This window comes from Astatotilapia calliptera, chromosome 4, assembly GCF_900246225.1.
Source record: "Astatotilapia calliptera chromosome 4, fAstCal1.2, whole genome shotgun sequence".
In the NCBI taxonomy this organism is placed as follows: Eukaryota; Metazoa; Chordata; class Actinopteri; order Cichliformes; family Cichlidae; genus Astatotilapia; species Astatotilapia calliptera.
Window position 1 is genome coordinate 13025471 of NC_039305.1, and position 23691 is coordinate 13049161.

A 23691-nucleotide genomic window follows, 5' to 3' on the forward strand; every position below is an offset into this window, starting at 1 on the left:
GAAGAGTTTTGTCATTATGGCTAAGACGTTTGGTAACAAGAGAAGTCAAGGTGATGCATGTGAGATTATACACTGTGTTCTTTACAAGGTGATACTGTATAATGTTTGGCCTTGGCTACCCAGGTGCCTCGCTTCCCCTTGTCTGTAGGTTATCAGAACAAAACTGCTTGCATTTGTCTTAGCCGAACGCTACAAGAATTAAACATTTTTCCTTTGTTCCCCCTGTGAACCAACAGCAAATTACATTCAGGGCTGCAGAAAGACCTTGGACTGGCTGGTGCAGCGGTTCCCGGCTCTGTTATCTGCACTGTTCTGCTCTGTGCCTCTGACAGGCTACATCAAAAAGAGAGAAGCCAGAGCAGGGAGCTGCCTTCTGTTTCTCTCACAGACATCAGACTTTATCATATTACAGGACAATCCAAGAGAACTTGGAGGACAGCAGCAACGTAGTGACTCCAACCAGACCCCTGATGTCCGGGACTGCTCTGCATGACCTAAATGAGGTGCCAGGCTACAGACGGAGGGAGGGAGAAAAGATGGGAAGACTGGGGAGAACAGGACATTCCGACGAGTCCTCGTTGCCGTTTGAATGCTAGGATGTTGATTTATGGGTGACTCTGATATAGGGAGGGGCTAACCCCATAAAACAAGATGTTCATTACACTTTTGGACCTTGTGAACACTGATGGACAAACAAGAGCAGAGAAACGGAGCGCAAATGGGACAAGAGAGTGGGAGGAAAAGTGATTTTTAAAGAGAAAAAAAACTGAAAATGAAGAGAAAGTGTTTCCATTTTGAAGCATGTGGCTGACGCCAACTGAGGGAAGAGACCGAGGTGATGAGGGAGGACAGAAATATGGAACTGAGCAGCAGGGGGATGGAGGGAGAGTGATGTGGGATGATGGAGAGGGTGTGAGGACGGAAAAGGAAAACTGAGAAGGGGAATGAGTGATGGGGCTCGAAGGAGCAAATGGAGAAGAAGGGATGAAAGTGAAAAAGGGAAGACAGCAGGCAAAATTTGCTCCAATGAATTGAGCTGCTTGCAGATTTATGTGGTGTTGTGGTTATCATTGTGCATGAACCAAAGGAGATGGGGAGACTCGAGCAATGCGACGCCCAAGCGTGAGCGTGCGTTTATCTGTGTATGCATTGCAGCGCACTTTTATTCTCCCTCAGCACGTTGCCCATGTCTCCTCCAAAGCAAACTAACTTCTGAATTTGACAGAACCCTCGCCTGTGGTGAGGTAACATCCACCAACATCCACACTACACTTTTCCAAAGTCTATCTACCTAGCACTGCTGGTTGAGAGAAGAGAGGATTAGACCACCCAGGACTGGGTAGTCAAAGCACCGCTTTGATGTGGCACGAGCATATGTGCAGTGCATGGGTACAATCTCTGCTAAAACACACTCGCAAAACACAGTTTTACTGCCTCCTGTGCGGCATCATTACTCCTCGTCAGTGGAGCGGTGGGATGCTCAAAAAGAGAAGGAGAGCGAGAGCGAGAGAGACGCAGCCACCTCCTGTGCCAGGCACTGCCAGGCTGAAATGCTGGAGCCGTATGGTCACCCTGAGGGAGGGGAAACCTGCCCGGTCTAACCACATCTCAATTAACCAATTAAGTTCAAAAGTTAACAGGGTACTAATTAGAGAATAGTGCTGAATCCTTGTTTTAATCTCTCTTTTTTCCCCACTACGAGGCATGTCTGTGTCCGTGACCTGGCTGGCTGAGCTTTGCCTGCGTCGGCTGAAACATGGCACGCAAGCTGCCGTTAGTCACCCATCCATCCCCATGGCCAGAACATAAAACCAATGGATTTAGAAGGATCAGTCATCAGCTGTAAAACAAACCAGATTCAGAGCATTCCATCTGATCTTTCCAGTGAAACAGGAGGACCATGAAAATCCCATTTTTGGATCTAGAGTTTTCAGAGGCCTGTGAGTGAATATTCACAAATGAAGGATAGTTTTTAGTCATAGCTAACGTGGCTGTTTCCTGCTCATCCGGCTTGTATTTGTTCCTGCAGATGGGCTTTAATGGATGCCAAATGGGAGGTTTAGTGCCTCACTATTGGCCTGTTGGAGTCTCTTTTTAACACCATCATATTAAATGACTTGCGTTTAGGACTCAAGGCAACGGCGTGCTCCTGTCGTTGACAATATGCCTCGGGCAGAAAGTGTTTGTAACACACCGCTAAAAGTATAAATTTTATCCCCGCATTAAAGGAGGAGAAGAGGGGCTGCTATATTGGCTGCTACCACCAATAAAAAGATATGTGGGCTGTATGACACAATTGTAGTAAGGCGGCTTTGAGCCCCGGAGCCAAACATGGTGTGTTTAGAATCAGGCTGACAGCTCGATATAGAGAGAGGTGAGAAAGCCTTCTTTGACTCTGCTCTGCTTTCTAACGGGGAATTATTATTTTTTCTGTCTGTTTGTTTTTTGGGATTTGGGGAGTGGTGGTATTTAATGACCCATGCAATTCAAGCTCCTGAATGATTGGTAGGATGATTAGCTGTTTGTATTTCTGAGTGTGTGCGTGTGTGAATGAAGAAGAGGCTGAATAAGTCTTGGATGTCAGAAAGCAGTTTGAGGGGTGAAGGACTCCCTTGTCGTATGCGAGGCCCTGGAGGATTCCTCCCCTCTTCCTCTCTTCCTCCTCCTCCCTTGTTCGCCCCCTGAATCTCATCTCTTCCTCTGTGAGATCCACAATGCTGGGAAGAAATGTGTCATTAACAGGGGAGACCAAAATAATGTTTATGGGCTCAAGCAGCACTGAAATCATTTTCCATATCAGTGCAACTGCATGGGCCCTGTGGGGGAGTAAATCTGATTTTCTCCTCCCTGTGCCAATGGGAAACATCATGGGAAAGAAAACAGATTGGATTGTTAGAGAGATGGCCTGACGCAGCTGTGGGCGGCTCTTTTTGTGTTTGGGTGTGCTGCTGCTGTGTGCGTATATCATAAAGACAGGATCAACCAGAGAAGGGAAGAGAAGGCAAAATAAAAATGTGGATGTTAGCGTGAATCTGTGGATGAGAGAACGAGCCCCACTATGGGAATCGCAATTTCATGCCTCGGGAATAAAGAGCTGGGATGCAACAAATGACCCTCGTGGAACAATGGGTCAGTTAACAAGCACAACCACCAGTTTGGTCTGGACACATCAAATGTCCTGTAGAAGTTACAAGGAGTAAAGTAGTTCCAACTAAATCTGATGCCTTTTATGCCCGTTCCATAAGAAACATTTGCATTTTATCCACGTAGCCAAGAGGGAAAAAAAGGAATAGGTTTAGTAAAGCGTGGAGGGAAGTTTAATAAAGTAAAATGCTGACGGAAATAACTATGTGCTTTGAGAGAAAACACTTCGTAATGAGAAAACTGCTTGAGTAATTTGCACTTCCTGTTACATCATGAACACTTAAGTTCTCACAGAAAGGACAGAAACGAGCAAAAGCAGAATGCGGTGATTTCGTGTTGTGGTTTTCTTGTATGTTCTCTTAAATCTCTGTTGTGGGACTAGGTAAAGAGAGTGTGCATGTGTGGGTGAGTATAAAAGGAAGGTAATGGGCCTTGAGCTCATTTGGCCTGGCCTGGTGCTGTTGCTGTTTCGAATCTGTCCTCCCACCTTCCGAGTCCCGGACCTGGAATGTCTGCTTGTTCTCCACAGATGAGGCCAGTGACTCAGCAAACAACTGCACTTTCACATGGCTCACAGCAAGCGCGCTTAAACAAGGGTCTAAGTGATGAGCCCAAACCTTTGCCTGAGGCTATTAATATTTTAATAGCAATAAACAGTGAGTAGCATTAAACCTTAGCACTGCACTTTACCCTTCATCGCCCCGCTCTTACCCCAGTTTTTTACTCCGCTCTAGCTCTCACCTGCAATCTTCACCGCTTAGCACAATCTCACTTTGACAGTCAGATGTCTGATTGTCTCTTAAACAACACTTCCTGGCCCGCTCCCCAGAAAATAGCCATGAAATTTCAGTCTGTCTTCTTTATTTACTTTGCCCATAACACACCTCTTCAGCAGGAACTCTATCAGACATTGATATCTCTTTCTGTTGGCCCCCTCCTGCCCCTCATACCAGTGTTGGCACAGCGGCTATGGAACTGAAGAGGAAGCTCCTTTTTGATAAAAATAAACCTTTCTGAAAAAGAGCTTCATGAATGATTAATTGTGATAAACATGACGTGCTGTACTCCTTGAAATGGCAGCCTGGCCAGGTACCTAGACACATGTGATGCTGGCTTTTGCAGTTTTGCAAACTGCTGTATAAACAGTGAAAAGGTTCGAGGAGTAGAATAGATAAAGAGAGACGCTGGTGGCATGTGTGCACATTTTCTCCCGTTTTCTCTTTAGCGTGGCATGTGTGGCTCCATTGTTATGTTCGGGCTCCCTGCCAAACTTGAGTGAGCCAGTTGGTCTAATTTGTTTAGGATTAGAATCTCTTATCCATATCATGTCGACTTCTATATTGTATAAACAGCTGGGTGAAGTGGCAGGGGTTCTTCAGCTGACCTCTCCAGGCCAATTTTATTTGCATTGTACTCATGCAAAGAATTCCCAGAATCCCTTTTACCCCGTCATCACTTCAGTAGTGAGAGAGTGGCTGACCACAAAGCCACTCAGCAAACACAGGCTGTCAACTTGAGCGAGACGACCACCATACGGATGCACAATCGCACACACAAAGGATCACATATGTTCATAAACGCACACACACATACTCCCACACGCTCTCTGCTGATTTCACTTTGAAAGTTTCTCACAGTTCCTCGGTCTCTTATCTACTCTAAACTCTCACCCCTTTCCCCTCCTCTGGATGTTGCATGTAGTAACGAGGCTTTCTCACTCTCTTTCGCCATCCATTCTTATAACTGGTTCTCTTTCTCCCACCCCCACACTGACCACATCCACTAAACTCACTCCACAGGCACGCAGTGTGGAGAGTGTTGGAGGCGTCCGCTGCTGGCACTTTCCCCCACCCCTGCACTGGGCCCAGGTCCAGGACTGGACTGCCTGCTCGCTCTCTCACTCTTTCTCTCCCTCACTTCAGTATACTTCTGATCCTCCTGCAGTAGCCCACTCCCCCAGTCCCACCATCAAGCCTGACATCGACACAGAAAGAAAAAAGTCAGGGAGGTGGGAGTTTGTAAAGCAGGGGGCAAGTTAAGAAGAGGAAGGGGAAAAAAACTTGCTACAGCCATTCTGAAGTGAGGAGGAATTTGGCTACCAGTTGCACTAATGTTTTCAAGATGACTTTGACTGTTTGAAGGAAATCCCCCCACTTTAGTAGCCATTTGAAATTCCATCTGTGTTTTATTGTGAGGAAGTAGGTGCTGGGTTAGTCAGCGGCCCTCCAGGGTAGCAGTGCAGTCTGTCTGGGGCTGCTGATGTGTACAGTTGCCCAATCCAGTCTGTGTTACTGGAGGGTCAAAAACTAAGTCCTGTGTTTGAGTGAATGTGTATGTGTGGAAAGTCTGGCTGGCTTCTTCTTGGGCGTCTGAATTCCTGGGCAGAACATGGAACTACATTAGTAGGAAACTCTGATGAAAAAGACACTGAAGTGGGAGTGAAGTTCGCTTACCAACGAGCATCCTGCTCAGTATGTTTTTACTTGGTAAGTAACTCTTCAAATGTCTGTTTCTTCCTTGCTGTTTCCTACTTTCATAGTGGGTTCTTTCGTAAACAAGTGCTAAAGAAACAAGCTGCTACAATTTACAGCTAAACACAGAAATTCTTAAATGTCTGATATAATATAAAACCTAGCTTACCAGTATATGTTCTGTCGCGTTTCTTTCTGTGTTAAAGCAGTGCCAGTAACTAGCAGCTCCTGGAAGAAGTACATTTATATTTATTTTCCCTTGAATCACCAATCTGATGTTAATTTCATTCATTTAAGACAAGAAGGGGAGTGTGTATTTTCTGTCAGAGGACATGACTGAGAGAGTGAGAGAGAGTACAGCTGCCACATGGCACTGACCGTTCACTGAGCGACCTAAACTGCTCACAGACTCTCTGATACGAGCTCTTATAAACTGGTTGTGTGTCTGTGTGTTTTTATTCTCTGGCATTTCTTCTTCTGCTTCTTCCCTCCACTCTGTGGCACTTGGTGATCACTGAGCTGTGGAGAGCAGGTTGATGCAGTCACATCTGCAATTTTCTTTCCGTCTCTCTTCTCCTCGCGTCACCATCACTCTCACTTCTCATTGTGCGTCTGGCTTCTTTGTCTAGACGACACGTCCATCCGTCCCTTCGGGCTGCGGTCTGTGAATAAGACGGAGGGCTTTAGACTGCCTTGGCTTGTTTTTCAAGAGCAGACAGAGAAATATGATCCAAGGTGAAATAAATGTACTTCTTCTTCTTCTTCTTCTTCTTCTTAGAGGCGTAGTTGTAGATCCCCATGTGCTCCCTCACATGCTCATAAACACAAGCGCATGTGGATGGGCGTCTGCCTCTTCAGGAGAAATTTTTGATCTGATTCCCAGCGTTGAAAAGAACAAGATGTTGTGGGTGGGTGCTTGTTGTCTTCCTAGCTTTTTTTTTTTCCTTTTACCCCATCACTTTGTGGTCCACATGCAGATGAGATTGTATTATGCTTCGTCAAGGCCCCAAATTACCCCGAGTTGTATGATGACATCACATCTCTCCCCTCAACTTGACAATTGAAACCTGTTTAAATTCACTGGACGAGTGTGTGTTTGATTGCAACTGTGACCTAAGTGGGGTTTCAAGGTAGACTGGCTGTTCTTGCTGAGCAGCATGCTGACCAACTGCATCTGCCCACTGCTGTTGTAATGGCTCGTATTCAGCCTCCTTGCCTCGAGCGCTGTTTCTCTTTCGTTCCCATGACAACTGGGCCTTCGTTCTCCTAGCTACGCCTCCCTGCCTGCTGCTCACTCCGTGCCGCCCTCAGGGGCCCATGCCTGGGCCCACATTATTGTGTGTGCATGCATGTATATTTTTGTTGTTGCACGCAAACTGGTCTCCTTCACCCTTGCACACCAACGCCGGAGCAAAACAGTAGCACTAGTTAACACTTCCACCTCCGGAGGTTCTGCGGCATTTGTGTTTGTTTCTCTGGATCTATGTGAACACAACTGTGTGAGTTTGAGTGTTGGGATGTGGTGTTGAGATGTCAGGAAGGGAGGTGGGTTTCCCCTTATCCCGGTGTCCCCTTCTCCTTTAATTCCCTAATAGGATTAATCTTCATCTCTGTCAGGGATCGGTGCCGATTAGGATGCACATGACCCGATTTTCTTAAGAGCGCATACAACTGCACTGCTGGCTCCACTTAGGAACTGGAGAAATAAATAAACACAGTTTAGAGAAAACACACAGGCGAAGAAAACATAACTTTTACAAGGAGGCGGTGGAGCAACGGCTAAGTCACTATTTATTACACCACTAAAACTGTAATAGTAAGTCGAGCAGTGGTGCCGTCATGGCTCAGACTTTTATTCCACTTGTTCTGCACTGCTTTAGTTGGCATCCGAAGTGAAAGAAAGGTGAAAAACCAGCCCACTTTTATAACCTATGTGCTTTCTCACCGACACCTCTGATTCATTAGGATTTAAATGGGTTCAGGGAGGGCATTGTATTAACGCAGCGTGAGTGGAGTTTGTGTTTTCTAAACAAGAGTATGAAAATTTGAAGAAAAAAAAAAGAAGCAGGAATTTGTGTGGCGTCATGCACAGCATACTTTCAGTAGGAGGCAACTATAACACTAAGGGAGAGGTTATTTAGTGTGATTGACAGGTTGAGGAGTCTGCCAACCACTAACTCTCACCTGCTACAGTTTACATCAGTCCTTCACCAAGTGAAGATGCCATGGCCAAACTGGACCACTGGAAGGTCTGATTTGGTTGTGCTGTGGGAAGGGCTTGTGGTTTGATTTGATCCAAGACCCTTCTGAGGTTTTCATTCAATCCCTTTCTCCCTGAACACAGGCTTAAACTTCAAAGATCTCCTTGCCCGACATCTACACATCCCCTTTTTAATGTATTGTCCTTCTCCTTTCCTTGTCTTTCTGGCAGAGGCTCTCTCCTCACTGCGTTAAGAGGGGCTTTGCAGCCTCTCTCTGTCACTCTATGTCTCTCTCACCCTTTCTCCCTCTCTCACTCTGAGGCAAGGCTGTTAATAATGCAGGAGGATTAGCTGATTTATGTGAGCCGGAGGCACTGAGGAAAGCTGGGGTTCCTGGGGGCGACAGGCAGAAGAGGGGAGGGGGGCAATGAGTGTGCAGCATGGAGGGCGGTGACATACAGGAGCCCGACGTGTCTGGATGATGAAGGTTGGATGTGTGCCTGGTGAGCATGCTGGCCATAATCCACCCACCCACCCCCCACCTCCACTGGCCCCCGACACCCACTCTGAACTCCGCAGAACCGTGCCAGGAGCCCTCCACAGGGACCAAGTGATAGGAGGTGGCAGCAGAGGGGAATGGGGACTGATACAGAGCAAAAGGAGAACAGCATGGATAGTGTAGCATGTGACCAGGCTACTTGACAGTGTCTCCCATCAACATGTGAAATGTTGCTATAGACAATTGAAATCTGATTAAATAGAAGATTTTTGCTACCATGTGATTTAGGAGATGTAGTCTCATTATTTTGTTCCAATGTTTTGTTATTAGAAGTGGATCTAAATAAAAACCTCCAGCCCAATTTTACAGGCTTAGACTAAGATAACCTGATAATCCAGATAATCTACAGCAAAAGAGAAATGAATCACAACACACTTTGGCTTCATTTCTTTCTGTGATCAAATTTCAGAGACCTCCAAGAGTGTCGCTGCATCCACATGCGCACAAACACACACACACACGCAGGATTGGTTGTAAGGTAGTTTTTCGAGGCAGGGCGCTGTAAGGTTGGGGATCGTGGGGGATTTCCACCTGTCTGGGGCGGTGGTACCAAGTGTGACAGAGGTGCTTTTGTACGTGTTGTGTGTTTGTGCGCGCACGCCTCTGCATGCTTCTGTGCTCTGGCCTATGAGCCATAGGCTATTCGGTGCAAAAGCGAGAAGCAGACTGATGGGTTTATCCCTGCTGTCTGCCCAGAGGATACGCTCACTCACTGGCTGGCTGATTAAGGCTCCCACACAATTGTTCTCACACTCCCAGAAAAAGAAAAAAAAAAGGATCGATGCATGTTTGGACTGATTCATGCTCCAAGAAAATCAAATCACTCAGCATTCCTTGGGAGATCAGCTTGTCATAAGAGGCTCATAATGAATTTCTACTGTGTCGCTCTCCCCGTGTTTTGGTGTGCGCGATATACGATACACTAATGTGTGTCTGAGCATGTATCTGCATGTGTGCTCTCATACAGGCAACTTCATACATATGCATGAGACTTCACGGTGGTGTGACTTGGGGGAAATGAATGCGCAAAGAGCTGGGCACCCGGGCCCCTCGCTCAAGTGCACTGGCGGGCGCGTAATGGGAATGCAATTTAAGCAGTGGTTAATCAGTGTGTTTTCTCCAGCTTGCCCAGCAATGCATAATAGACAATCAGCCCCCAGTCATACGGGCGTTGCTACAAATGGTCAATTACTCATCATAGTCTTGTTAAACACACAGTTCAGCCAGCCAGGGACAGATTGCTCTGCTGGTGCCATTATTATGGTAAAGAACAAAGCAAAGCAATGCTAGAAACAGGGAAAGAGGGAGGGAAGGAAGAGACAATGAGGATTTGGAAGAGGCATGGTGTATTTCTGCACATCAAAATGGGACAGAGGAGGGGACGAGAAGAGTGAAGACAGCTTTTGTAACAAAGCAGGAGGAAGGAGAAAGGAGTGAAACACCGAAATGGAACCAGAGAAGAAAGAAGAGCACGGGATTGTCAGCGTCACGCAGAGAAAAAGCAAGACTGAAAGAAAACCAGACAGAGAGGAGGTGAAATGGAGCAAAGCAATAAAAGAGATTGAGGGCATGAAAGTGAGAGATGGAGAGCACAAGATAATGGAGGGAGGGAGAGAAATTGAGAAAGGGACACTGGGGAGCAGGAGCAAAAGTGTGTGAGAGCGAGAGGGAGAGAGCCTGAGAAAGTGTGTACTCAGCTGTGAGATGAGACCTCTGTCTGCCCATGGGGAGAGGTGGTGTGAGGGGAGAGAAGACGAGGGAAGAGGACTCTGCTGACAGTGAGGGGGAGGAGAGTCTCACACTTTCTCTCTGTCACACACATACGCTCTCTCACTCATTCAGCCTCTCCCGAGAGCAGCGATCACATTTGCCTGGCTTAATGATTCTACCAAAAAAAGAGAAGAAAAATATGTATATATGAGTGGGCCTCACACTGAGATGCAAAGCTATTCTTGTTGTTTTTCCTTTTTAGTCACACTCACTGTCCCAGTGTACACACACTCCCAATTCTAACCATTCTTCTCTCTCCTTACCTTTTGTTCCTGTGGGAATGCAGGCAGTGGATTGATGGGCAATTCTTCTGCCTCCTTCATGGGGACCTTTCTGGCCAGTAGTCTGGGTTCCCCTCCTTCCCACCCGTCTCATCCCTCCCGGCCGCCCTCCTCGCCCTCTTCGCCCTCCTTCCGTGGCGGACCCCACTCGAGCGCCTCGCAAATCTGGTTTCCCCATTCGCATGAAGGTACCTCAAATCACACATGTACACAAACACACAGCCCCTCATCTGACCGCACCATCTGGATGAGGTGATATTTATGTCCTGGCATTATTGGAGGCAGCTTTGCACGGTGTATTGTTACTCTGATATTGTATATTTTTGTGTCGCGCTAGGTTTGCACCAAAGTATGGCTTATAATCGTCTGGGCTCCAACCCTTTTATTTATGCACTAAAATAGGCCCACACCCAGCATGTTTGGGATAGAACACTGTGCCACGGTTTTCTGGATACAGACACAGGGTTAAAAGTTCAGCCACAGAATCTTGCGGTATTCGATTCATGTCAGCAGGAATGTCACTCAGGGCCCTCTGAAGCAGCACATGCGACTGTGTGCCAGTAAAAAAAAAAAAAGTTGCAGTGATTGCAGAGCTTTCAGCCGGTGTCTCCATCACAGTCTTAAAAAGGTTCCCACCAATCAGAATTACTAAACCCTTACTCGACACACACGCACATACACTCACAAACCAACTTCAACACCTCATATTCTGTCTCCATACAGCCAGGAAGTCAGATAACGATAAAGCTGAGGGATTAATGAAGTTGGGTGTTTCAGGAATTAATTGGGGTGACAGATAAACACAAGACAAATCATCTTATTAATATATTAACGTAAGGTCAGCTTTTCTGTGTCTTCACCTTCAGATTTACATCTTGCTAATTACGCACTGTGATGGCCACCTAAAATTACCTGGTGAATCACAATCCTGGATGGACTCTTGTTATTTCAGCCCCCGGTTATAATATATTTATTATCTAAGAATAGCCCAGATGTTATCGGTGGGGAGACCAGTGGGAAGTGTTTCTTTTCTCTTTTTTTTTTTTTTTTGAAATTCGTGGTCACTCATCAGCGGCACCCCACCTGCATGTTATGTGTCCAGGGATGATTAAGTGGATTACAGCTGAGATGCTGTATTGTCATGAAGATTGTTAAGTCATATGATATCTCCCAGCAACTTCCTTGCTCTGATGCCCCGGGCACCAGGCCGCTGACTCAGTGGACAGATGCTACACCAGATTAAACTCTAGACTCCTCCAAAATATTAGCTCCGGCGTCAGCCCAATCTCAGACATTTCCCTCCAAACTCATTTTGTAAGCATCAGTGTTTCCTTTATCTTATACTTTCTAGGTTTCATTGTCAAACACTTTCTTCTTGTGGAAAAGTAAAATAATATTAAGAGTGATGAAGATAATGCCAAGCCTAATAAAAGTAATGGAGGTGATTATGACTGGGATTATTACTCAGTTGGCAATGGAGGCCATTATCTCTATTGCAGTTTAATTGCATATAACGCACTAAGAGCATGATTGAATCCAGACTGTTCATCAACCACATTCAGCTGTTCCCTCCTCAAGATAATTGCATATTGTCTTTTTCCTGTTTTGCATAAAAAGCAAGTCATCAAAATGAGCGGCACAATTACCCAGACTCTCGCCTTCTCTCTCCGGGTGTCAGCAGAACCCCACCAGCATCAGAGCAGGCATTGACTTGTGCTTGTGTCGGTGCATTAGTGTTTCGCTTGTAACCTCAAAGAAGTGCTGTGTTTTTATTTTTTTTTCTTCTTCTTCTTTTTCTCTGTTTTTAAAGTGGCTGCTTGCATGCATATCTAAGCAAAGCAGTTCAAATTTGTATTCGAAAACGATTTTACGATTCGCACGTTTCTGGCATATACCTGTCATTGCGCGGAACGTCTTTGTTTCCGCTATTCCTCTGACACATTTTTCTGCAGATTAAAAGCCCGAAATCTAGCACGTAACAAGCAGATGAGAACAATTATCTCCTTTGCTTGCTAACTAGTCACTTAGTGGGGATAAACAATGGACTGTGGCTATATGGAGCAGGCTAATCACATTTATTTTTTATTACTCCTATTTGGTGAGTGAATTAAGAATTAATTCCTCTTTTCAATATAATAAGTTTTGCGGGCATTTGAAATGAGTTGGTGATAAAGAAAAGCCACATAAAATGTAAGATGGATATTATTTTTGCTCCATTAAGCCCGGAGAAAACAGCAAAAATGTTCAGAAATGCAGCATTCTTTCAAGGTTTCAGCACCCAGATGTACCAGCATTACACTTCTTTTACTGATTATGCGGGCTGTTACAAAAATTTGAATATTTTAACCTTATGCATTGACCCTAAACATATCCATGGAAACGCCCCTACTTTGGCTACTAAAGTAACAAAATATCCCATCGCAAACTTTCAACCTCAGTTTCTCAGGTTGGCTAAAATAAGAGGGAAAAAAAGGTCTCTCAACTTCAGCTGCCCTGGCATGGGCAGTAGTCTGGACGTGCTTTCCTGTCAGTTTAGGCTCCTTTAAATGACACTGGCGGTAAGGATAACTTTGGCAAAGGCATTTTTTTTTTCTTTTTTAACACAACAGTCTTTTGTTGACTTTTGGTTAAAGATTTATTGTTTTGGGAAAAGGAAAGTGTACATCCAGTCTAACAAATTCTAGGATATTTCTGTAAGGTCACAGCAACAAGACCCAAATCATTAGTGGCTTTCATGACGTCAGAGGAGTTAACAGAGATTAAAGGAAGTTTTTGTTTCAGAATCTCTTCTTGCCAGCTACAGCAGCAGCCATTGTATGTTACCACAAGGAATTGTCTGTTTTTTTTCCTTTGCTGAGCTGAGCAGTGCTGTGAGCTCACTGTCACAGAGACGGAGTCTTAGTATACGGCTACGGATGCAAGAAGGAGGGTGGGTCAGCGGTGGGGGGACACAAAAATAGGGGCAGATGCAGTGTAGTGAATGTTTCAGTAAATGTAAAATGTTTTCACAACACCTGTTAAAATAAATTAGGCCCACCGAGCTTTTGAAAGATTTATTTTCATGTCTGGGACTGTTTGAATAAACCCCACTGAATCGACTGAGTGGAAAAATGAAAAAAATAAATAAATAAATAAAAATGACCAAAAGAGGAGAAAAAAGGGTGGGGAGTGGGTAAAGAATAAAAAGAAAACCTGCCGACTCCTCGCAGTCCCGAGGCCAGCTGGCCAGGGTCCAAATGACTTCTTAAGTTATGCCAAAAATAATCGCAGTCTCATATCTTTGTCCACACATATAAACACACGCGTGCACGCACACACAGAGTTGCCTGCACACACCTGTCTAATCCACTTCTGTTTGATACGCCTTTCCAAGCCTATCTTCAGTTGTCCATCTTTCCTTCTGTGAGCAGTTGCTTGCTTTTCCTTTTGTAGGATTTAAGCTGCACCCCCCGCCTCTCCTCTTCCTTACTCCTGCTTCTTTCATTCTCTCTCTCCCTCTCCCTCTCTCTCTCCTGTGCCAGTCTGCATCCCTTCCTTTCAATTAGTCAAACCTGAAGAGATCCACCACAGCACTGCCCCTCCTCCGCCAAACATCTCTCGTATCCTCTCCTCTTCTCCTCCCTTTCTGTGTCTTGATGGTTCTGTCACTTTTTTCTCAATTAGCGGACCTGACAGGCAGCTCAGGCTGCTCCTCCTCTCCTCTCGGTCTTCCTGTGGCGTGCTCTCTCTCTCTCCGTCCTTCTATCTCCTCGTCTCTGATGCGTTACAGCCACCTCCCTGGAGAAAATAGAATTTTCATTTATGTTATTTTTTTCTTCTATCAAAAGTGGTGAAAGCCTTATCAGTAACTGAATGTCTTCAGAGAAGGTGTAAGAGGACTGGTATTGTGCTAGTGAGAAACCGCCTCTAAAGCAGCAGGAATAATTCTCCTCTGCCTCTAGGTGCTGTTCTATATCTAACCCCCTTCTTTGTCCTCCCTGTTGGCCTGCTTCTCTCAACCCACCATGTTGCGAGAAATACCTTCAGAACTTCTAGAAATCCCTCCTTGGGATGCAGCTCTGTTTGTTCTGCCTCTCACCCCTGCTCTGCCGGTGGAAAGGAGGGCATGCGCTGTGAACTCCCCTCTGCCATTCACTTGCTGATGCTGGCGTGTTTATGTGTGAGTGTGCGGAGGGAGCGAAGGAGAGCGAGGTTGCTGTGCAGTCAGCAGACTGCACTAAGACCCTGCTCACGTCGCCTGCAGCAGCATCGGCAGCGGCAGCAGAAGTAGCAGCTTCCCTTGTCCTGGCCAGATTAATGGCTGAATGAGCTCCGCCGTGCCCAGCAGTCCCCCTCTTGCTGCCCCAGTGGAGAGCATGCTGAAACTGAGCAGGCTGGCATTATCGGGCACAGCCAGACCACACTGTGAAAAGGGATTACGCCATCAATCGTCACGCTCACAAACAACATGCTGCCGCAGAAAAAAAAAAAAAAAGACCCTCTCCCAGCTTGGATAAAGACTGGCAAACAGCTCTCTGCTTTTCCCTCTCCTGAAATCAAAGGAAAAAATGACTTGCTTAAACAAAGCTCCCCCCCCCCCAAGCTGTAAATGAATTGGCATAATTTTGCGTTCTTATTAATCATGACAGCAAAGGAGGAGACAGAGACAAAAGAGGGGGGATGGGAAGGGAAAAAAACAAGGTAGAAACATAGGTGAAAAACGGGAAAAGGGAAAAGTGAGGGTATGTAATTATCACCCCTTTGCCCTCCTCAGAAAGCAGCACCTCCTGTGTTATTGCAGGGCTGTTTGCCTCCTCTGTGTATTTCATTAATTAAGATGGGAGGATGCAGAGGCCGCACTGAGAAGAGGTCATTAAGCCCACCACAACACTCCTCCCTCCCCAGAGCTGGGACCGGGCCCCATTGTTCCACCGGCAGAAAGTGAGACATTCAACACTCATAGCTGCTGTAAAAACCATGTGTGTACAAAAACACATGGCCGAATAAAGTGCATCTGCGCTTTCTGGGATCAGGTCGCACGTTTTCCGAAAATTTTTTCCTCTCTTTCGGCCCGTATCCTTTTTACGCCATCCATGAGCTGCACTGGAAAGTAAAGCTACAGCGACAGATGGGTCTAATAGTTGAGCTGAAGAGAAATTAATCACTTAAATTTTACTTTATGACAGTGGGCTGATAGACCTGTCTGTCCTATGAATTAAAAAAGAAACAAAAAAGTGTGTCTCTGTCTTTTTTGGTTTTCCATTTCAACAAAAGTGGTTCACTCATGTGACGGTGTGTGTGTGTGTATATAAATATATATATAGTCTTTTTATTTTCCTTAGTTATTTCTTTAACTTGTATGTAGACTGATGACTTGGATTTAATCATGCTTTTTTAAAGTATTAAACTAAAATTACGCTATAGCGCTGCTGTCACTAAGCAACATCATCGCATTATTGGACATTTTTTGTGTGTCCTTTACAGTACCTCGATTTTATTCCGTTGGTTGGGTGAAATGATTAATTACACGGTAGCATAGATAGGCTAATTTAATTCACATTGATGTGTTTAGATGCTATAGTTACTCAAATGCAGTGAAAGTGGGTTGTCATAGAGATGCTTTTTTTTTTTTTTTGTATTGATATTGCGATGGGCTTTCATCTCAGTCCATCTTTTCTCTCCTCTACACTCAAAGTCCTTTGTGTTTTCCAGTGTCCCGTTGCAAAATGAGCTTTTTGTTTGGTTGTGGCGTAAACGTCCTCCAGATGGGCTTGGTGTAATAAGCCCAGGTGTACTAGCTTACAGGCCCAACATCCCGATGACCTCTTACCTCTGATGTAGGTCAGTAAAGGTTAGCCGCCCAGCTCTCTGTTCATTGCAAACACAAGCTTCAAATCCATCCTTATCACCCCATTCAGATGGTTCAAGGTGCGGCTGCCACTTCTAAGAGTGAGTTAAAGAAAGCACCATATGTTTCAAAGACAAATTTCATATATTACAGAAATCCCCAGGCTTGTCTGTTATTGTTTTCATTCTAAACTCCAGCAGGAAAGGCAAACATGTGAGGCACAGCCAGCACTTATTTGCGTATGAACACCACCAGCTGCATTGGACCTGAAGGATTACACTGGATAACTGCATCTCTGTGGTTGTTATCCTTTCTTATCAACTCTCTCCCTCTCTGATATCTTAGCAGGTCCAGGGTATCCTCGATTCTCAGGGAGTCTGGCCCACACGTTCCTTCCTATGAGCCACTTGGATCACCATGCCAACAGTGGAGTTCTCTATGGGCAACACCGTTTCTATGACACACAAAAAGGTGGGACGTGAGACTATTAAAATTTTATCACACGGAAATAATATGAATTCAAATGGAAGCGGTATAGTCTGGTGCTGTTGTCTGTGCAATACTGAGAGCATGCTTTTTTTTTCTTTCCGTGACTAATTTGTCTTCTTTTTTCTATTTTATAGAGAACTTCTACCTTCGAGGTCTCCCATCCCAGCCACCTCTCATCTCAGCCAATCATAGTCTGCCACCAATGTCTCGGGCAGGTTCAGGACACACTCAGGGGTCCTGCAGCAGAGACAGAGATCAAGGGGTAGGCACAGGCATACATAAGGGTCTTAAAGAGGGGTCTGTGGAAAGAGGAGTGGTAAATGTCAAGGACAAGGAGAGATCCAGTGGTAAACAAGAGGCTAAGGAAAGACAGCAGCAGCAGCAACAACAGCAGCAGCACCACGCTCACCAGCCACCCCAGCCAACACACCACCACCATTCTCACACTCATCAGCAGCACCCGCACTATCCTCAGCACCCGCTGCCCCTGGAGGAGGTAAACAGCCGGGCCCTGGAGAGGCATAAGGCGTCGCTCACGATGTACAGTAAAGAGCACCCTCAAAGTATGAGCAAGCCCCTCAGTGCCTGTTTGCACAATAGCAAGATGCAAAATGGAGATCCAGGAACTGGAGCAGGGGCTAAGGTGTCCATGTCCAGCTGTGGCGGTGAGGACACAACCCTTCGGGTTATGGGTGGTGGGGGGAGCAGCCAGAACAGACATTTGGGGACTAGTGGCAGTGGCCGCTGCACCAAAGAGGGGGTAAGTGGGGAAATGAGGATCAGTGAACAACCTTCAGACTGTTTGGAAAGGGGTCAGGCACCACTTCACCACTCTCTGCCCTACTCTGTACCCCCACCCTTACATATGAGTTCTGCTACTGGAGGGGCCCATCCACATCCTCATGCTCACCCCCATACACATCCCCATCCAGGGGGCTTCCACTGTCTTCAGCTCCACCCCAGCCACCCACATCATTCCCACCACACACACCACCATCCAGAGTTTTTCTGCCCACCGCCACCTGCTCCTCTAGCCAACCCTGCCTCGCACGAGAGGGGGCCAGTCAATGTGGGGCGAGAACCTAAAGTCACAGGGCCTACATTTGTGCCATCTGTGGCAGACGTAGGCGATAAATCTAATGGGCCATTCCAGCTTAATAACCCTGACTGCCAGGGTGTGGGTAGTGGAGGAGGAGGCAGCAATGCCAAGGACAAGACAATCGAAAAGAATGGTGGCGGTGGGCACCACAGTAATTGGCACAGAAAACAACAACAGCAACAACAGCAGCAGCAGCAGCACCCATACAGAAAGACAGAGAAGGCTCCAGACTGGATGCAATCCCACCATCAACACCTTCAGTCCTCACAGCTTCCTCCACCTCCCCAGCAACAACCACCACATTCTCAACAGCAGCATCAAGTAGTGCGATCGCGGAGTGCTGAGTGTATCAACAGTGGTGTGGAAATGGATGTGTTCAGACCCTCGCTGCCCCAGGGACCCAAGGCAGGGCACTCGGTCCCTCATTCTGTAAACACTTCTCCTTATCGAGACTGTTCCCATCCCGGACCCCCGCCAAACTCTTCCCCACTTGGAAGTAAAAACATGGGGCAGCACAGTGGAACACAACACAGTGGTCCCGGAGGTAGCTGCTCTTTACAGAGAGACGGCCAAAAGGTAGCCAGGATTCGCCACCAGCAGCATGGCCGACCTGGCCCAGAGACACCCACTGAGTTGAACCAGGGGAATAGTCAGGAGCTTAAAAGAAAGATGGACATGTCTCCTTATGGTTACAGCAACAGCAGTGGGCAGCAGCACCACCACCAGCAGCCCCCAGTGCCACCCTGGAATATGAGGCCTCCTCACCACATGTCGCAACCTGAGGAGGAGCAGAGGAAGTCATATATGGAGTTGGGGAGCACTGGTGGGCAACACTCTCAGCAGCAGCAGCAGCAACAACAGCAGCAGCAGCAGCAACAACAACAACAGCAGCAGCAGCAGCAACAACAGCAGCAGCAGCAGCCGGGAATAAGCCTCCCTCCTCCACAGCCCCCCACCGCACCTCCCCTCAGCCAGCAACAGCAGCAACCACAGCAGCAACCTGATCCCCAGGGTCCAACTCAGGGAGAGAGCAGTGCAATGAAAAGCTTACTAAAGTACAGCAACCAGCAACAACCACTGCTCGTCTCCCAAAAGAATCCATTTGGGGGGTTAGGAAATCTCAAATCAGGTCCATCTGGGGGGAGCTGTGCCCTGCAGGGCAACAAACAGACTCTGCCTTCCAGGAAGGGTACGGCTAATGACAGTGAGCGTCCTGATTATAACGGGCGGAGCAGGGAAATGGGGGAGCCAGGTCATGGTGAAAGTGAGGTGCGGCAGCCGCCAGTAGGAATAGCGGTGGCGGTGGCCAGACAGAGGGAACCACCTTGTCGTTCAGCTGAAAATCATCCGAACAGCCGACAGGGCAGGGTCCATCCGTCTGTGAAAGGTAAGCAATCCAGGTCACTGGCTTGTGAGAAGGCCTTATATTTCTTTATCTGTAACTTGCCAACAATATCGCTGCAAACAGAGAAACAGCCATATAGAAAATAAACAAACAGGAAAAAGCACATTTTTAAGCGGATAAAAAGCCAGAAAAATATTGATTTTGTGGTGATACCCTTTGCTGAATGCAGTAAAAATCCAGAATGGTATAATTCTCACACTCATTGCCATCAGGTATACGCTCCAGTCCCCATGATCCATTACAGGATAATATAGGCATAGCTAATTCTATGAATGGAGTTTAATACTTATGGGTTTAAATATAAATTTCCTCTGCAGCAGTCCCAAACAATGCCTTGCTGATTTTAACTTGGTTTTCCCCTCTTTAACTTTCTAGTTGCCCTTAATCAAACATTAGTGAGTCAAACAGGCATCAACCATGATGTTTACAGATGTCAAGTCTGAGTCCATTTAGAGTTGCCAAGATAAAAAGTAATTAATATAAGATTTCTAAGCCTCGCTCTGAGAACAACAGTATATAAATGGAAATAAATAGATATACAAAAAAATACAATATTAAAAAAACAAAACAACTTTGGACAAAATTGACCTACATCAAGTTTCAATTTTATTTCATAAATATCTGAATGTGTTATTATATTATGAAGCAAGTTATTTTTCTTTCCAAATAAGACAGTAATATGTCAATACTGTGCACTATATGGTTTTAGCATGAATTCTGCCAATACAAAAGCATTTAATACTCAAAATGTATTCATTTGCAACTTGCGGCACGGTTCTGACAAGTGGCGAGAGACTTGGGATTTTGTTCTCACTGTGATCCACAATGGTGAAAGTTGATGTTTGCCTCACAGGGCAGCCCCGCTCCATGTATCTGTCAGATCCCACCACTGAGGAAGACAGGAAGAGGCTGAGTGAGGAACAAATAGGTCTCACTTGCTTGGACAGGGAGAGGGATGCATATATCAGGTATGTATTTTTAAAGGTGTTGTTCAATACTTAATAAATTAAAATCTTTACAGAAACATTCTAATTTGTATTTCTTTATCTTTATGTCATTCTGATGTCAGGGATAACAAAGAGAGGGTGGAATTTGCAAGGATCCACCCTTCCAGCAGCTGTCACGGAGACCTTGCCTCTCATCTCATGGTCCCGGGCGGGACGTCCCTCCAGTCTGGCCAGTTGGGAGATCCTGCTGCACATTCTGCTCACCATCATTGGATGCCAAGAACTGGAAGCCCATCTCTCTGGATGACGGGACATTCTTATGGTAAGACGCTTTCTGATGGCAGGATTTTATTGTTATGGTTATGTTTATGTTTATTCATGTGTTATAAAGACATATAGTCCAGCTTTTTTTTGTTTATTGAAAAAAAGGCCAAAACAAAGACGTTTGGAATTGATTTGATCAGCTGATACATATATTTAAAGTTCTTTTGTTTATATGGAATTCTGTAATTTAATTTCTTTATAAAGCAGGTATAGGTCATACAACCCTACACCAGAATCTGCCACCAGCTTTCTCTGCAGCCATGCCAGGCCCTCTGCAGCCAGTCCTGCCTCTGCCTCAAGACCCCTCTGCCCAACTGGTGGTCTTGCCCTCCGAGCCTCCCACCCATCCTGCGACCCATCACCTGGGTAAGCCATGGCATTTTATATGTTAATCTAATCGATCTACAAAGCACAGCAAACTCCACTGGTACAGTATCTGTATACAAAGAGTAAAAATAAGAAAAGCTTGTTTGTTATTATGCTTATGTTTTTGTGATTGTTAACTGTGTGTGTATGGATGAATGAGGACTGACAGGAAGAGAAGCTAAGGGCTAAGGCCGATGCTAATGGGAATCCAAATAAATACAACACAAGCAGCAGAAATGCACCAAATTTAGCTTATGTTCTGTGAAACTAAAACGAGTTATTTCACTGTTAATATTACTTTGGGCTAAGACAAGTTTGCAATCTTATGATAATTGCTACATGCCAACTGCTTGGCCTGGCAACAGTGGCACTCTCAGTAGTTCAGGATGCTCATACAAAGCTATTTTGCCCCTACAATACCACAGCAGAGGAAGAGGAAGTGAATGAGGTGAAAATCACTTCACCAGAGTCATTGTAGATGCGTATTCAGTGAACAGACTGTGAAATTTAATTGGCTCCCAGTCTTTGACGATATGTTTCCTTCTGCGCGCCACAGGAGTTTCAGCTGAGAAGGGAAGTGCATCCACAGAAACTTTCCCACAGGAAATATTTTCATATCCGATTTTATGTGGCGAAATTCTTAGTGTGTCTTGCAAAAGGAGCTGAAAGATCAAATTCATTTGGATAATAAAACCGCTAATGTGGAGTGTGTAGCACAGTGCTAATACAGATATTATGAAGATGCTCATTATGTAGTTCTATATAGTGTGGTCTTAGTACTTTCCAAAAGGCACCTCTGTCATTGTAGATCACCCATATGGAGTTGTGCGTGTCCTTAAATCCACATAATGAGACAGGTTGTACACCCACACACATGGGAACCAGGCTTACTGCTGGGCCCTTTTGCAGAACCCCTACTGTGGTTTGGCCGGGAAGGTGGGACTTTTTGGCATAAAGGCCAAGACGAATGCTCTGACGAGAAAAACATGCATTTCCAGCACAGCATTTTGACCTCTAATCAACCTATGACCATTATATTCTGTTCACATTTCATCATTTTCATAACGTCTTTTTCCAGCATTCCAAAATTCTCAAAGCAGTTCTTAAGAGACAGCTTTTTGTTCAGAGCGGAGGAGAGTGTGGGATTGTTTCTGCCTGGGGAGATGTTGTTCTGTGAAGTCAAAAATCTTTTTTTCCTTAAAGGATACATGTTGTTGCTATAAATGTGAATACAATGATTCTTTAAATGATCCATAATGGTTTCAGTGTTTTGAAATAGTTGTGTGGGAGGCACATAATGATAAATATGGAGAACACAACTGTTCTCTGTTTGCTAATGTATTCTAGTGAGTCGTGCCTACTGTCAATGCGTATGAGCCCAAAGAAAAGTGATGTAGAGTGTGTGTGTGTGTACGTGTATGCATGTGTTTTTGTTCTAAGGTAGCCCCCTCCATCACATTTCTCCTTTTTTTTTTTTTTCTCATTAGATGTGATGGAGCAGCCAGGGCTGTGGCCCCCTGTGTACGGCGCCCGGGGCCCACCCTCCCACATGCAACATCCTGCTGTGTACTCCCGATCCCAGTTTCTACGGCAACAGGAGCTGTACGCTCTCCAGCAGCATCAACAGCTTCAGCATCAGCATCAGAGTCACCAGTCGCAGCAATCACAACTGCAGTCTCAACCTCAGCAGCAGCAGCAGCCACAGCAGCACAGAGCTGCACATGCCATGAACATGCAGCACCAACCCGCTCACAATGCACAGGTGATTGCAGAGTCAAAATACGCAAGGGAGATTAATACATGCAAAAGTGCAGGCAATGCAGCGAAGCGTAAGCGAGTCATGGATCCCGTGACTTTTGAGTCTATTTTCAATTTGCATAATATTCTTTGAAGGATATGCCAACTTTCCTACAGGGGAAAAAAAAGTGTATTCCCGAATACAGAAAAGCAAGTAGCATTGGCTGTCAACCAGATTGCAATAAATGTACTATTTGGTTAATGCATAAAATCACTTGTTCACTAAATTTAGATATGCAATAATTTTGTATTAATGCCACAGATACAGAAGAGAGCAGACGAGCCCTCAGTTGAACTGGAAGAACTCATTTCAGAGCCAAGAACATCTAAACCTGCCAAAGCTTACTCTTACAACCCACCGCAGAGAAACACCTCACCCCCTGGGACCTGCACCACTCACCTGTCCCCTTGTTGTCAGTCCCCTTCGCTGCGACAACATCCCAAAAGCACTCCTTCAACACCCTGCCCCGCTCCTAGCCCTGTTGCAGCAGTACCTCATTCACCTGCCATTAGCCCTGCTCCACCTCAAATGTTAAAGGCTCCTGAATCCGAAGACAAGACGGGAGAGGGGCAGCCTCCACAGGAATACCCAGGGTCTCTGGAGCCTGGTAAGTGCAAAGAAGTGTCTAGAAAAAAAATGCAAAAACTGTGCGTAAAAGTTTTCAAACTGTCTTTGAAGCAGTGTGCACAGTGGTTTTTGTACAAACAATAATCATCAAATTAGCGCTTGTGAGATAACATACTCACACTAATCAGGTATAATAACAGAGTCATGTAGAAAACCAGAAAGAGAACAGAAAACTGTTCTAACATATAGTCAAATCTTATGCATCATACCGATTTATAACTGGAGTTGTCACTGTTCAGTGACCCCATTTTTTTCTGCTGGTGTTGCGGTAATATGTGTGGGTAGCTCTTTTGGCAAAGCCTCTGATTGAATAAACGGTGAAGAAAATGGCTGCCGGCTGTGCTGGGACTTTCCAGAACTGTTACCTTGGTAATGATTGAGAA

At 45.6% G+C, this 23691-nt stretch overlaps 1 protein-coding gene across 10 annotated transcripts in view; it reads left to right on the forward strand.

Moving 5' to 3' along the window:
- bahcc1a (BAH domain and coiled-coil containing 1a) overlaps positions 1-23691 on the forward strand; it is a 61811-nt gene that overhangs the window by 18682 nt on the left and 19438 nt on the right. For 6 of the 10 annotated variants that reach the window (XM_026164859.1, XM_026164862.1, XM_026164863.1 and 3 more), the window contains exons 3-10: positions 10432-10614; positions 16599-16724; positions 16877-19228; positions 20100-20214; positions 20316-20515; positions 20722-20883; positions 22371-22645; positions 22943-23288. In XM_026164859.1, coding sequence (XP_026020644.1) covers positions 10432-10614; positions 16599-16724; positions 16877-19228; positions 20100-20214; positions 20316-20515; positions 20722-20883; positions 22371-22645; positions 22943-23288 — 3759 coding nt within the window. The other 4 variants (XM_026164864.1, XM_026164866.1, XM_026164868.1 and 1 more) reach the window with 3 other exon arrangements.